This window comes from Nyctereutes procyonoides, unplaced genomic scaffold (assembly GCF_905146905.1).
Source record: "Nyctereutes procyonoides isolate TBG_1078 unplaced genomic scaffold, NYPRO_anot_genome, whole genome shotgun sequence".
Taxonomy (NCBI): Eukaryota; Metazoa; Chordata; class Mammalia; order Carnivora; family Canidae; genus Nyctereutes; species Nyctereutes procyonoides.
The window spans coordinates 3,579,402-3,595,446 of NW_026575025.1; the positions used below are offsets into that span (position 1 = coordinate 3,579,402).

Consider the following 16,045-nt stretch of genomic DNA (forward strand, 5'->3'; position numbering starts at 1 on the left):
GTGCGGTGGGAGGACTGGAGACCCCCCAGAGGCGCGGGGTCAGCAATGCCAGCCTGCAGATAGGAGCAAACGGGTGAGCTCTGGTGTGCCTGAGAGGGGTGTGCAAGCTGGTGGGCAAATCAGCATGGCTTGGGGCTTGGAGCAGGAGACAAGATCCTTAGGTACAGGGGTCAGGGCAGGGGTGCAGCGGGGAGGCCCCAAAGGACCCAGCACGGGGCGGCGGTGAGGGGCAGGGAAAGGAAAGGCCCACTGGGGCTCCCAGTGACAGTCCACACTGCCACCCTGCATTGCACACTGCTTTTCTCCTCCGTCCCTTACAAGAGATCCGGTCAAAGGCGCCTCGCTCCTCATTGCTCTTAAGGTTTGGGGCTCAACCGCTGTGAGCCGAGGGCTGCGTCCCAGGCACAGACTGAGCTGCCCAAGGGGACACAGCCCGATTTCAGGGGGCGACACTGGGGCTTGCCCCGGGCCACCCAGCTTGGAAGTTGGGTCTAGGATTCAAGTCTGGGGGCTCCCTGTTCTTTAGGATTATGGGCAAGGGAGGGACCCCGGGACAATTGCTGGAATGTATACAAAATAGAAGGAGAGATTGAAGAGAGACAGTCGTGACCAGAAAGGGACCTCTCTTTCACAGGGACCCTGCCCTGGAGGGCATCGGTGGACTTTTACTCAGGTCCTGGCTGCACTAAAGTCAAAGGTTGAGGTGGGGTCGGGAGAGCCTGCGGGGGCTCAAGAGGCCAGGAGTGTGGCTCTGCCCCTGGGAGAAGCGAGGGGCCCGAGCAGAGCTCGGGGGTGTGCCAGCAGGTGGGCTGTGCTGCAGGGCTCTGGGCTGGCCCCCTGAGCGCTCAGGCCTCTGTGCATAGACTCCACCACAGACTCCATAGGCTGGATTCGGATGGAGCTAAGCCAGCAAGTGCTGGCACCTTCCAGGCACTTCCTAAACAAATCTTGCTTAACTTCCCAAAAAACCCTGCTGAGGTAGGTAATTAAGGGATGAAGATACTGAGGTTCAGAGAGGTGAAATGTGTTTCTGATCACACAGCTGGTTAGATGCGGACCAGCTTTGAACTCTGGGTGCTCCCGGCCCCAGAGAGGTTTCAATTACGTCAGGTGGTCGCAGCAGCTCAGATGCCTGCAACAGCTCTGGGGGGGTCAGGGTCCAGTGGGGCTCTCTGTGCCCCAACACACAGGGATTCCAGACACTTTACCTCCACTCAAAATCCGATGAGGCCAAACTGTTCTCCTATAACGGATGGGATTCCAGTCCTGCTGTGTCCCCAAGGAAAACTGAACAGATACCTCCCGAAACTTGCTAATCACCTTCCCATCCACCCTGTCCTTTCTTCCTCGGGGCCACCAGGGGAAGGGAGGGGGAGTTCGTATCTTCTTTTACCCGCGAGGCTCTCTCTGCTGCCCTCTTCTCCATTCCCTCCTTGTCCTCAGCCTCCACCAGGGGTCAGATCTAGTACTAAGGCCCCTACCCTTTGTCAGAGGGCCTGGCAGCTCAGGATCTGTGCAAAACATCTCTCTTGCGACCGACTGTAGGCTCTTCGGACTGGGCCGGGCCCCACGGGGGGCGGGGGGACCTCTCGTCTGGGAAATTCTGTCTGGGTGGGTAGGTTTGCTTCTAGCACTGACCCCGACCTGTCCCTAGGACTCAGCCTGGTGTGACTATTTCTTTTTTTTTTTTTTTTCTTTCTTTCTTTCTTTCTTTCTTTCTTTCTTTCTTTCTTTCTTTCTTTCTTTTTTTTGTGTGACCATTTCTAAGGTACAGCCTGTTATGCCCACCCAGCAGGCCCAGGGACACCCTGGGCATGTCACAGCCACACTTACAAATATGAAGAAATTGAAGACAAACATCAGATACTTCATGCAGCTCAGACAGTCACCTTCCATGGTGTTCTTCTACCTACAAAACAGCAAGACTCTCAGTTTCCCCGCTGGGGGACCCTGCCCAGAAAGAACCCTTGGCCCCCCACCTGCCCTCCCCTATGGGGGTTCCTGGAAGAGAGACACTGGTAACGATTTCCTCCCTCAGAGGTGGCTCTTTACTCTGTGGGGCCAGCATTAGGAGAACTCGGGGAAGCCAGCCTGCCTGGGTCCAAGCCCAGTTCTACATTCATTTGCTGTGTGGTCTTGGGCAAATCGCTCCACCTCTCTGAATCTTGCTCTTTCCCACCTGAGAAGGGAGATCAAAACCAGAAGCTTCCTCCTGGCAGTATCATGAGGATTCACAGAAATAATGCAGGAACATGCTTAGTCTCACGCTTAGCACCACATCTAGCAGGTGGCAAGGGCTCAACAGGGCTGCCTGGAGACAGTGCTTAGTTGCAGAGGTGAGTCTTCCATCTGGCCGATGAGCCACTCAGGCTCAGAGCCTCCGGGAACTGGCCAAGGTCACGGAGCAGGAGCAGAATCCTGGGCCTCACAAACTTCCTGCCGCCCCATATGCCCTCCAATCTGCAGGACGTCCCAGGGTGGTTCCATGGTGCCAGCGAGGAGGGCTGTCAGAGGCGGAAGGGGGTATGGGCACCTACCTGGGCACCCGAGCCCTGCTCCTGAGGCCAAGCCCTCCTCACACCCTGACTACCCCCATCATGGGACCTGCAGCATCCCACCTACCTAAGGAGCCTTCCCTGTCCCTACCTAACAGTATGTCCCAGGTAGTGAGTCACTGGATACAACTCCGTTCAGCCAGCATTTATTGTGCACTGACTGTGTGCCAGGTGCTGGGGCTTGAAACCAATAAGAGGCAGCCCTTCTGCATCCCCAGGGGAGGCAGACAGCAACTGCTATCATGAGTCAGACCCCAAGGCACACAGTCATGCTCGCATTCAGTATTCAATACTGCCATACTTTGTTCATGACAACCCCGGGAAGAGAGACCTGGGGCGGGGATCAGAGGTCCATGTGACAGGTGAGGAGACCAGGCTCACAGTGAACTAACACACGGCCAACCTCCTCCAGCTGCTAACGGGCAGGGCTGCGGCTCGGCCTGGCCTGAGTCGCTCTTCAGGTGACCCCAGCAGGCGGTCTGCGCTTCTACGACAGGACACGGTGCAAAGGGTCCTGGGAGTATTGCTGGAAGCGGTCGAATGTTGGGGGGGATGATGGTGCTTCCTTACTTCCCACGGTTTCCCATCCTCCCTCCGGAGAGAGCCGGGCTCAGTTTGCCTTACCCACCGAAGTAAGGTTGACAAATCCTGTCTTAAGTGGTTGCTGCCAGGATTATTATGATTCATCTTAATAATAGCAGTCCCTGTTTGGGGAGCACCTGCTGTGTGCTAATCCTGGGCCCAGTGCTTCACACCTATTATCTTATTTAATTCTTGTAACAACCAGTGAGGTATGGGCACTGGTTACCGCAAATTTTCACAGTAGTATGGCAAGGTGTATGTGATTATCAGAGAGATTAAGGGATCTGCCCAAGGCCACACGGCATGTAGGAGGTGATGCTTAGCCCACATACGGCACCTGGTATGTGGTGGGCACCGAGCAAATCTGCCCCCTTCCCACCCCAAACCACCACTTGATGCTCCCCCCCCCCCCCAGCAAGGAAAGCCAACACCCTCATAGTCTAAGGAGCAAAGGGGCCAGGGCAACGCTCACCTCCCACCCACTCAGATCATTCCACTGGTGATGACAGGACCAGCTCCACGCAGCATTTTGGTTTAGGCCAGAGGGTTTTAAAAGTGCATTTGAATCTATGTTGAGGAAAGCACAGCAGAACCCCCTACTGGGGAAGGGCGTGAAGGAAAGTGTGGTGCCTCTCGTCAACTCTTCTTGTGTTTTTTGCTATTGTGCCAAGGGTCTGACCTTAGTCGGGCAGCGGGCCCGGCACCACTCAGGCACCTGGGAGTCCATGAGGAGGGTGCTGGGTCAGGTAGGCATGGACCATGGGGCCCCAGGGTTCCCTCCTTCCATGGCCCGGCCCCTGCTGGCTGCTCTACTAGGTTTATTGAGCCCGAAAAAAGACAGAGCTGAGCAGGGGACACACGGACAGGGCACAGAGCATCATCAGAGCCACATTTGCTTTCTTTTTTTATTGAGTGTCAGAAACCAATGCATCGGGTCACCCAGGGATGAACCCAAGGCCACTCCAAGAGAAAACCAGCGAATGAACCTGAACCAAGGGCTCCAGGCCCAAAGCCTTTGTCCTTCCAGAGGCGCCCAGCCCAAGGGCTTTCCTTAGATTGGGCCAGAGGAGAAGGGGGACACAGGGCTCCTGGGGTCACCTGGCTGGTCTCCACCCCTGTGAATAATAACACGATTGAGCATTTAGCAGGTGCAGGGCTCCATCCTTAGGCTTGACATGTATGAACTCACAACAACCTGCGAGGTAAGTACAATCATCATCCCAGTTTTCCAGAGAAGGAAACTGAGGCAGAGGGAGGCTAGGTGACTTGCCTGAGGTTGCAGCTGCTGAGTGGTGAAGCCGAGACTTGAACCAGGCAGTCTAATTTGGAGGAACAAAGGATGGAGTGTGTGTGTGTGCGTGTGTGTGTGTGTGTGTGTGTGTGTGTGTGAGAGAGAGAGAGAGAGAGAGAGAGAGAGAGAGAGAGAGAGAGAGAGAGATTCTTCTTTCTTCCCTGAGCTGTGGCTTGAGTTTATGAAATGTCATTGGCCTCCAAAGCTAGAGTCCGGTGACAGCATCCACTCCCTTCCAGGGATCTTTCAAGCACCTCCGGCCTCACTCCTGCTCCCGGCCTCCTCCTCTCTCACCCAGCTGCGGCCTCAACCTTGGCCTGGTCTCCCTACCTCCAGCCAGCACCTCCAGAGGGGCCTTTCCATAGAGCACATCTAGCCACATGATGCCCCTGCTAAACGCCTGGCCTCTACAGGAGACCAGGCACCTCCTAACTGTGGTCTGCAAGGTTCTCCAAGACTCCCACGGCCACCTTCTGTGCCTTTGCCCCATCGCTGACATTAAAGGAGAGTCCCCGAAGCTCATTTAGTGCCTCCACTCATGCTGATCCCTTCTGTTCAAACTGCCTTGCCCTCTCCTGCCTTTCCATTCATTTCCTATTCATCCCCCTAGGCATCACCTCCTTCCCCGATACCCCCATCCTGCCTTCCCAAAAGCTCCCGTGGCCTCTGCTGACCTCCACCGCTGCCCTACTATACTGTATACCATTACGTCATTGGCCAGTGTTCCGGTGAGCTCCCTATGGCATGGGATGGCAGCTGTGTCCCCCTCCTGGGACACAGCAGGTCCTGGTACATGGTCTGGACTGCATAAAAGCCCACAACATAGCAAACGTGAATTAAACAGCATGGGCAGGAAGCCTGGTGCCAGGCTAAGGGCTTTGTGGCCTCCTTACCTCCAACAGAGAGAAGGGAGGAGGATTCACACAAGCAGGGGGGCTCCTAACTTTCTCCTTTCCTCTCTCTGCTGTGCCCTCTCCAGAGTGAGGAGAGTCCTCATGTGACTCCTCTTGATGCTCCATTTGCCTGTCTTTCTCTCCAGATCTTCTCGAGGCCAGAGAGCCCAGAGCTGCCCTGGATAGCCACAATCAAGAGGACCTGTCCCTTCCTTTGTCCCAGGACCCGTCCCCTCCAGTGGGTGGTGGGAGGGCTGAGATTTGGTGGGGACTCCCAGGTCTGGTCAGCCTGCTGTTTAGCCAGCCTGTCTTCTGATTGGCCCGTGCCATTGCGCACCAGTTGTTGAACATCTTGACCCTCATCCTTGACTGTGGGTCATCTTTGTTTCCTCCGTCATCCCTATGCCCAGGCTCCCTGCTTCCACGGCAATTCCCCAGGATGCCATCTCCACGCCCACCTAACCAGCCATGCCCCTCCTCCACTCCAGCCTTCTAGAAGCAACGTCTCACCTGCATCCAAACATAGTGGTTCTGCACACAGACTCTGGAGTCGAACACACCCAGGCTCTAATCTGGCTCTCTGTCTTTCTACTGCTGTGTCTTTGCTAAGTGACCTAACCTCTGGGAGCCTCAGTTTCCTCCTCTGCAAGAATGGGCACCGAGGGCCCACTGAGGGTCCACTTTATGGCCTGTTGTGAGAAGTAAATGACTGCGCTGGCCTGGAGTGGGGTGGATGGCTCTTACTACCAACTCAGCAGCTGTACAGGCTTCCCTGGGCTGCTGCTCCCTCTGAGCTCAGGACCCCAGGACAATGACTTAAACCCTAGGTGCTGGGGCAGCCCGAGTGGCTCAGCAGTTTAGTGCCACCTTCAGCCCAGGGTGTGATCCTGGAGACCTGGAGACCCAGGATCGGGTCCCATATCAGGCTCCCTGCAGGGAGCCTGCTTCTCCCTCTGCCTATGTCCCTGCCTCTGCCTCTCTCTGTGTCTCTCATGAATAAATAAATAAAATCCTTTAAAAAAATATATAAACCCTAGGTGCTGCATTCTGACCCCCTCTCCCTTTGACACCAGGCCAATTCAACTCCACACATCTACTGAGACACCATGTTCTTTAGAAACGGGGAAGAGGACAGGAAAGAATATTTATTCAGCACCGACTCCTTGCCAGCCACACACCTGCTCCACAAAGTAACTGCCCTGACTCTTTCGATGACCCCATGAAGTGTGAAGCACTGTCCATTTTACAGATGAGGACACTGAAGCTCAAGAATGTGAAGCGACCTGCCCAACATCCCTGGGCTTGTAAACATGCCCCTTTGCCCACTGCAGATCCTGTGCTCCGCCTGGTCCGGGGGCAGCTTTCAGGTAGACAGAAGGGCAGCAGGAGCACTGGACTGCGAGTCCAGAGCCCCGTCTCCTGCTCTGCAAGTCACTTCCTCTCTCTGGCCTCAGCCCCTTCCTCTGCAAGATGATGGAGCAGGAAGTTGATGACTTGTCAGTTCCTTCCGTCAAGGGCAGAAGGGGCTGTCCTGCTAAGATGCTGGGGTTCTGCGGGAGGCCAGGCTTTAGCGGCCCCCTCCTGGGCCCACCCAGGCAAAGTAGCTTTCCAGAGCAGGATCTGGCTTCAGCTGGCTCTGGCTTTGTAGCAATTAAGGGGCATAATAAATACGGCAGCTCATAAACGGGCTACCTGTATTTATTACATACCGCGTTCGTTACAGATTACATCTAATGGGTAGCTTGTGGAGTGCTGGGCTCCCAGACAAATGCAATAAAAGGAGCGTGTCTCCCGGGAAGAGCCTCTGACAACCTCAAAGGTGAGGCAGGTAGAAAAATAGATGGTGGGAGCCAGAGGGCGGATGGGGATACAGAAGCCCAGTTCCAGCTCCAGGGCAGAGTGGGTGAGTGGAGAGAAGGTGCTGGTGCCTGACGGAGGATCAAATCCCAGCCCTGCCAGGCTCAGCTGGGGACCTGGGGTGTTTCTGAACTGCATGCATCTGAGTTTCCTGGTCTTTAAAATTAGTATACAAATAATGATTTCCTCATAACGCATGGAAAATACGGAGTGCAGGACTTGGCACCCGGGAGCTAACATCGTAGCAATAGCTAGTAACAGCTGGCATATCTTAAATTCTTGCCATGGGCCAAGGAATATGCACAATCTCAATCCTTATCAAGTTCCAGGACAGGGGTAATGTCAACTCCATTTATCAGGCAAGGGAACTTAGGCTCAGAGAGGTGCCTGAGCCTCTCATGCAAGGTCACACAGCACAGGGACGCCTGGTTGGCTCAGCGGTTGAGCGTCTGCCTTAGGCTCAGGGAGTGATCCCAGGGTCCTGGGGTTGAGTCCCACATCGGGGTCCCTGCATGGAGCCTGCTTCTCCCTCTGTGTATGCTTCTGCCTCTCTCTGTGTGTCTCTAATGAATAAATAAATTAAAAATCATTTTACAAAGAGGTCACATAGCACAGAAGTGTCTGAGTCAGGATATGTCTGTTTTCTTCCGGAGCCACAACTCTTAATCATCATTTTGGATAAGCACTAATTGTCCTGCCCCATTTATCCATCCTCCTCCAAAATTCAGGCCCGTCTTCATATCTCCTGTGCCACCTCATTTCCTGCTATTCGGGGAAATCAGCCTTCTGAGCCCTCATCCACTGCCAGCCAGGCTGAAGCCAAAGACCAACAACGCCTGACTGCTCCACCTGCCACCAGGGGTTTCTGAGTGTGGGACACACCTCCTTAGCCAACTGGCCAGACAAGAGGGACAGACCAACCTCCAATCCCCTGCCTGGATCTGGTGGAGAGCTCCACTCACCCACAGAGCCTCCTGGAGGTTGAGCGAATCAGCCCAGTTCCCTAATTTACCTCAAAGGAGGGTGGGACATAGTCTCTGGAAGGTGGGCTGAGAAGAATCTTGAGGCTGACCATGAGGTCCAAAGGCTGAACTGTTTCTCAGAAATGATGTTCAGAGGCACTTATGGAGGAGACTGGGAATCTCTCTGCTGAAGGAACATGACATACCCTCTCTGGGGCCAGGGGTGAAAGGCCCCCCTAAGGTTTCCCCAATCCCCGGAGTTGACAGGGACCCCGAGGGGAGAGTATCAGTGTGGCTGGGCCGCAGGGTCCGACTGGGCCTGGCCCTTCCACTTTCCAGCCTCATGATCTCGGACAAACACACAGCTTCTCTGGGCCTTTGCTTTCTTGTCTGCAAAATGGGGCCAGGAATGCTGGCGTCCAGAGGAAATTGTGCGGACTCATGGTTGAACGGGAAGAGGTGCCAAGCTCCTCACACCACAGCTGGCACACGGCGGCTCCGTTCCTTCTTCCCTTCCTGCTCTGTCCCACCATGGGGCAGCCACTCTCACCTACTTCCCCAGACACCAATACACTGGCCAGGTTCCCTGAATCAGGAGAGGGGAGGACTCTAACCACCAGGTATAGTATGACTTTACAGAACAAAAATGCAGGAGAAACTCTAAGGTACATTTAGGATATGACTTGGTAAAGGCAGCACTGTTTGATGGATAAAATCCTTTAAATCGGGGCACCTGGGTGGCTTGGTGATTGAGCCATCTGCCTTTTTTTTTTCTTTTTTAAGATTTTATTTATTCATAGAGACAGAGGGGCAGAAACACAGTCAGAGGGAGAAGCAGGCTCCATACAGAAAGTCTGATGTGGGACTCGATCCCGGGTCTCCAGGATCACACCCCAGGCTGCAGGCGGTGCTAAACCGCTGCACCACTGGGGCTGCCCGAGCCATCTGCCTTTGGTTTAGGTCGTGATTCTGGGGTCCTGGGATCGAGTCCTGCATCGGGCTCCTGAAGGGAGCCTGTTTCTCCCTCTGCCTGTGTCTCTGCCTCTCTCTGTGTGTCTCTCATGAATAAATAAAAATCCTAAAAAAGAATCTTTTAAATCTTAGGGCCAGGGTGATGAAATGTGGGAGTCAGCATTGCAGACAGACCTGACTTCCTGTGAGTTCAATTCCTCACGTGCACGGCGAAAGCGTGCAGGGGAGCAGGCTGGGTGTTGCGGTTCCAGCTGCCCTTCCACGAAGGGGTCTGCCTCAAGGTGAGTGTGGGGCTCGGGGGGCTGCTGCCCTGGATCTCATGGTCTCGAGGCTCCTGTCATGGTGCCTGTCACGGTGCCCCCTCACCTGGCCAAGTGATGGTTCTGGCCTTACAGACGGGTGTTTCACCGTACAATGTGACCCCCAGATGCAACCGACTGGTTCTTGTACAACAAAACCAGGTGGTTCAGAGCTTTGTGGGGATGTAAGGAAAACTTTTCTCTGCCACTACTGTTTGTGTCACCCTTGGTGTAGAAGCCAATGCTTATATAATTTATGTCACCAGCGTTTCTGTAACAGGAGTTCTGGGTCCCGAACCGGTAGGGCAGGCTGACTGGCCCATTGCCCTCACTCTGGAAATGAGAAATGGGAAGGGGGCGTGGCCAAGTCAGCAAGCCAGTTAGGGATGGACATGAGGCTAGAGCCCTGGTCGGGATCCCAGGTCAGAGGCCTGGGAATACACGATAGGCTCCGTATTGTGCTTATTTATTTTGGTGGCACATGTCTTCCCTTGTTAGAATGCATGCTTCCTAAAGGCAGGGACCGGTTTCGTTCTCTGCCTCATTCCTAGCATCCAGAGCAGTGCCCGGCACACAGCGGGTCCTCAATTCATACATCTGAATGAATGAATGTTGGAAAAAGAGAAATGGAAACAGAGAACCGTGTAGATCTGTGAATGAATCAGAGAAAAAAAGACTAGTCAGAAAGACTGGGAAAGACAGAAAGATAGACAGCAGGACGTGAGATGGCAGATAGATGGGCTGAAAAAGAACTGAGGCAGAGGTAGGGCAGTGTCAGGGGACAGGGCGGAGGCGCGCAGAGGGAGGGCATGCCCTTTGCTGACTTGTCACCTGGGCAGCTCTTCAGGTCTCAGCAGGACAGAGTCTCCCGGTCAGAGGGGGTCTTGTATATTCTTCTATTGGCCCAGCTTGTCCTAGAAGGAGAAAAATATTCAATTACTATAGGAAGTCAATAAAAAGCAGCCACGTTCAAGAAGCTGTTTATGTAAACCTGCCCTAAGGACGCACACAGGGCAAGTGCCCTGCTCATCTGGGTCCATTAGTGCTAATGAAAAGCTCTCAGCATCGAGGCCCACTCCAGCTGGGGAGGCCTGCGCGGGGTGCCTGCCCTCTGCCCAGATGGCAGCTCCTGAGTCCTCACAAGAGCTACGCGGGGAACCACATCTTTAGGAAACTTTCCGTTTCTGGCCCGGGCTTCATCTATATGGTTGATGAGCTGAGAGGAGGCAGTGGGCATGGTGGCCCACGCACCTGGAAGCCACCTGGATGTCACCTGGCCATCTGCAGTGATGCCTCAGCAGAGAGAGTGCCAGCATGGCCCTGTCCGTCAAACCCCCTCCCCAGAAATCCTGACTCCCAAGGGAGAAACTGGATGCTGGAAAGGGTTGCTTGGCCTCACAGAAGGGCTTGCCAGAAGGCTCCTACAGAGAACCAGATCTCAGCAGTGGAAAACGAGAGTTTGCTTTCAGTAGTCAGAATGGGCCCCGAAGGAGGCTCGTATTTGGCCACACTTGTGGGGAATCACTCGGCCAGGTCGGGATCGAGAAGGATCTGGAAGTGTGGGGTGGGGGAGCTTGGGCTGCGGTGGGCATTCTCATGGGGTTTCAGGGAGGGAGATGTTAGGGGTGGTCTCAGATGCCAGTTCAGATTCCTTCCCATTCATATCAGTGGAGGAGGGGGTGGTGGATTAAAGACTCCTCTCCCCATCCACCCATGCATCTGCCCAGGAGACACATATTGAGCACCTGCTGTGTGCTGGGGGCCGTGTCAGGAAACGGGGCTGTAAAGAAGCTCACCCTCCTGGTTGGGTGGCATTTGGGACGGAGATGCTAGGAAGCTCACCTTCTGTGTCAGTGAGGGAGGTTGGAGGAGACAAAGAAAAGGAAGACGATAGGGCTGGGGACCAGCAGGAAGGAGGGCCATCCACTGGTATAACTCCACTGCGGGCTTAGGGAGGTTTCACGAGGAAGGGGTGGCACAGTGGAGGTGAGGCTGGCAGATGGAAAGGCAGGAGGAAGCCGAGCCCTGGAGGGAAATGATTTGTCCAGCATCCCACAGCTGGGATGCCTTGGAGCTGGATGCAAACCTAGGAATCAGAACTAGCTGTGTGATCACATTGAGTCCTCACAGCAGTCCTGCTGGGAGGGCTATTGGCCCATTTTACAGAAGGCAACTGAGACTTACATTGGTAAACGGCAAAGCTGAGCATCCTCCCGAGATCCCAGAAGATTCCAGGCAAAGATGTCAGAAAAGCCACACTGGGGGCCAGGAAGGGGAGGGAGAAGCCCAGGCCCATCTGGCCTGATCAGTGATGAATCTGCTGACATTAACCCTAAGGCTGAGCAGGGGTTCCATGCACTCTGGCCCCTACCAGGCAGGACACTACCAGTAGGGTGGACATGGGGGTGGGGTGTGTGTGTGTGCAAGGGGTGGTGCAGAGAGAAGCCCCCTGGGTCCAGGCAAGGTCCTAGAAGCTTTGGGCTGGACCTTTGTCCGGGGATGGCTCACAGGGTGAGATGCAGCAGATTCAGGCTCCTTTCTGGAGCTAGGGTCTCTGCGCCCCTAGGGAGGGGAGCCTCAATTCTAGTTCAGGGGCTGCCTAGCCCCACGGCTCAGGGAAGCGAGGAGGAGTCAGTTTTCGACTATCCCCATTTCTCCCCTGCTCCATCTCAGCCCTGGTCTCCAACATCACCATTTCTGCCCAGGATCTCAGGCTGGCAGTTATCCTGAGTGTGATGTGACTCTTTTTCCTCTGGTCATTGAGGCTGGAATGACAGGCCCAGGTGACCAACACAAGGCCCATCCAGTGACAAGGTGAAGGCACTGAACTCCTTCTGGCATCTCCCCACCCCCTCTTCACTGGAGATCCCAGCCCCATTGTATGCAGGCTCCAGGGCTGAAATAGGCTTACCCCCTTCTGGGGTTCCAACTGCCCCAGAACAGCCTCCCATCCCTCTTTGTCCTTTCTGCTCTTCCGACCCATGGCCAGGCTCCTGACTGCTTCCTGACCCAGCAAAAATATGCATTCAGGGGAAGCTGGCAAAGGACCACGGAGGGGATGCCTGCCACGTGTTCCCCATCACCGCAGAGACGGCACTTGCCTTGGCCAGTTAGTTCCCTGAGACCTTCAGAAAGTCACTAACCCTCCCTGAGATGCCAGGTTCTCCTCTGAAAACTGTGATCCTCAATTTCAAAGCCAAAGGTGGCTGTAAGAATTCATGATATGGGGGTGCCTGGGTGGCTCAGTCAGTTAAGCATTCAACTCTTAGTTCTAGCTCAGATTGATTGTAATCTCAGGGTCCTGGGATCGAGCCCGGAGTCGGGCTCTGCACTCAGTGTGGAGTCTGCTTGAGATTCTCTCTCTCCCTCTCCCTCTGCTCCTCCCCCAGCTTGCACTCTTTCTCCCAAATAAATAGAGCTTAAAAAAAAAAAAGAATTAATGATACGAAGTATGTGAACTTAACTCATATGATACAAAAACTCTTGGAAACCTGCAAAGCACTCTTCCCACGGGGAGCTATTATTCTCATATACCAGGAGAAAGGGGATGCCCAAACCACATCCACCAGTCATCAGTGGAGGTGAGCACGAGAAAGAACCACGGACAGTTTGGTCAGGACGGCTATAAACATCTTTCCCCTAAGGGGCCCCAAATTCAAATTAACTGCTACAATTTTGTGATACTTGATTCTAACGATAATTCATAGTATTGAGTGCTAACCATGCAGCAGGCTCTGCTAAGCATCTCTCCAGGGTTCTCCTACGTACTCCCAGCCCACGAGGTCAGTACCATTATTATACCATTTTACATACGAGGAAGCTGAGATTTAGGAGAATGGAATGAACTGGCCTGAGTTTATCCATATGGCTAATCAGACACAGCCACGATTCAGGCCCAAGCTGGCTGGACTCCAAATCAGAGCTACCGACAAGACACAGTCCATGGAGAGGACACCAGAAAGAGGGAGGCTTATATCTTGGACACCAAAATTTCCAAACCAGGGCTGCTGTAGCCTGAAACAGGAACCAGGCAGACTCTCAGGGAGCCAGCTAGCATCCTCCCCTGTGCCAGCTGGAGGCCTCTGGGGGATGACCCAATCCCCACCATCCCCTGACAGATGGGAGCCCTGAGGCCCAGAGAGGGGCAGAGACGGGTGAGGTCACGCAGCACCTCGGGGGTTCTCCGGTGCAAGCCCCCCGCCTGGGCCAGACAGCTTTATTAACCTTGCCCCTCCCACCGCCCCAGATGGCGGCTCCAGCCCATCTGCACAGTGCGGGCCCAGGAGGGGTTCTCTGATTAAGAAGAACAGCTCAGTTCATAAATCACTCCTTTTATTTTCACTGCCCTCAGCCTCAGGGCATACTTTCTGGGGAGAGAGAGAGAGAGAGAGAGAGAGAGAGAGCGAGCAGGTGGACATGAGCGATGGAGAAGCCCCCGCCAACCCCCTCCCCGCCAGGGGGAAGCAAATACAGGTCTGAGTTGGTGTAGAGCCCAGAAATGTCCTGCAAGCACCCCAGCCAGGTGAGGGCACTGCGGACCAGGGCAGAGGCTCGGGTCGCACGGAGCTGCCACCACACCTTCAGCAACCTGGTTTCCAGGCGGCAGGGCTCTGCCCTGACAAGCTGCGAGGCTTGCACCAGTCTCCCCTCCTGAGCCTCAGTTTCCTCACCTGCAAGATGGGGGGCGGGGGGGGGCGGTTCTCAGGGCCAGTGCAACCACCAGGGGAGGAGGAGGAGGAGGAGGGGAAATGGGATGGAGCTGAAAGCACTTTGGTGGCTGCATGTCCAGTTCCCTCCTTCCCGCACGTGCCAGCCCTGGGCCTGGTCCAAGACACAGACAGCAGCGGCTTTCCTCCCTCAAGGACGCACTCAGATCCAGTGCCAATCAATAACCCCACGCTGGGAGAGGAGAGTTAACAGCCCTGCCAACCAGGTGCTCTGGGCACACCAAGAGGCAAGGGGGGCAGGCGGCTGGCGGGGGCCCGGGGTGCGAGGGGAGCACAGGGCAATGCCGAGGCACGATGTCCGGGTGTTCACCTACAGCGATCTCCCTCCATCCCACAAAAAGCTCGGCAAAGCACATGATCCCTCCATCATTCCCTGGCACGGAGCAGGGAACCAAGGCTCCGTGGGGCTGGAAAGGAGGTCCCGGAGCCAGAAGCGACACCGGGTTAGCCAGACACTGGGACCGGTGCTTGTTTTCCTCCAACAGGGGGCTGGTCAGGATAAAAATGATTCTTGCCCTCAGGTTCAAAGCTGGGGGGTAGGGAGAGGATTTATCTATTCGCTGGCTGTGCCTGCTGGGCCTCCTCCCAAGACAGACAGTCTCGTAAACAAGCAATTGGCCTGCAATCCTGGCATGCCTGGTGACGGCGTGACATGGGGACACGGACACAGCTGAGTGGAGGCTGCAATCTAATTAGGCTCCCGGGGGCGGTGCCGTGAAGGTTCACCAGCCAGGGCGCCGGGGATGCCGTGGGATCCTAAAGGACAGCCTCCCCTGCCCCCCCAGACTCACTGAATGGTGAACATAGAGGGGACGGAGCATCTGGTCTGCGGGGTTTGGAAAGGCCCCATCTCTGTGGTGTGAGCTGAACCAGGCCTGGGCGCTTGGTCCCCCACCACAACCCTTTCCTCTGTCCCTGAACCCCCAGAGGGCTGTTTCCATCAGAGACTCTTCAAACAAGGACTTCCTTCGTGAGGAAGAGCTCCAACGGCCTCTTTGCACAGTGGATGCTGAGGACCAGAGAGGGGCATGGTTTTGCCCCAAGTCACACAGCTCAGCTGGCGGCAGGAGCTCCCCATATGAAGCCCACTGCCCTTCCCCCGCTCCTAAGACTGACATCTGAGTTTATTTTGGCTCCTGAAAGGACGGGGCACCCACTTGCTCGGCGAACCCTCCCGACCACCGGGGAGATGGGCACTCCTGCTCCACCAGTGGAGAAACTGAGACTCAGAGAAGGGTGGCCTTGAAGGAGGTTGGAGGAGCAGTGAGGGCAAAGCAGGATTCCTTGTCCTTCTGCCCTGGCTGTCTTCCAGAGGGGTGGCCCTGGGGACTTTGGGTCTGCTGATGCCCAGAGTGACCCTTGCCACAACACATGCTTCCCATTCCCTCCATGTCCCTGGGCTGGACCGAAGCCACAGACGGTGCTCATCCCAGACACAGGACACTGGGTCCATCCTCCCGCCTTTGCCCTCAGGTGGCCTCTGGGGACAAAGGCTCTGGGTGCTCTTGCAGAGACTTTCACGTGCCAGGGTCAAGGTGCTGAAGGCACTACAACCAATTTGAACTTGGGTGTGAGCAGAGAGGCGTGGTCCCTTGGTGTATGGGGCAGAGGAGAGTCCAAGGGCTGGGAGGGAGGAGGGCAGGGCAGAGTGGGGACACCCGCCAGCCCCCCAAAGCCGATCCTGCCCTATCCTCAGGGGATGAGAAGGAAAGCCAGCCTTCCAGCAGGGGAGCTGACAAGAGATTTTATATCTCTGGAAATCCCTTTGCCTTTGGAGAGAGCCTGGGGCTGGGTGGGCAGCAGCACCTTTCTGCTTCCCCCAGAGATCTGAGATGGGCTCGGATCAGGGAAGGAGGTGCTCTGAGACCCGAGAGGCCCCTGGTCAGGGGCGGGGGCTCCGGGCTTCT

The 16,045-nt window shown here is 55.3% G+C and overlaps 1 protein-coding gene across 4 annotated transcripts in view; it reads right to left on the bottom strand.

The window, feature by feature from the left end:
* Nucleotides 1-16,045, bottom strand: part of TSPAN18 (tetraspanin 18) — a 194,196-nt gene that overhangs the window by 19,229 nt on the left and 158,922 nt on the right. For all 4 annotated transcript variants that reach the window (XM_055310724.1, XM_055310733.1, XM_055310715.1 and 1 more), the window contains exons 4-5: nt 10,243-10,325; nt 1,834-1,909 (exon numbers count right to left, since the gene is read on the bottom strand). In XM_055310724.1, coding sequence (XP_055166699.1) covers nt 1,834-1,896 — 63 coding nt within the window. In that variant the 5' untranslated portion in view covers nt 1,897-1,909; nt 10,243-10,325. The remainder of the gene's footprint in view (nt 1-1,833; nt 1,910-10,242; nt 10,326-16,045) is intronic.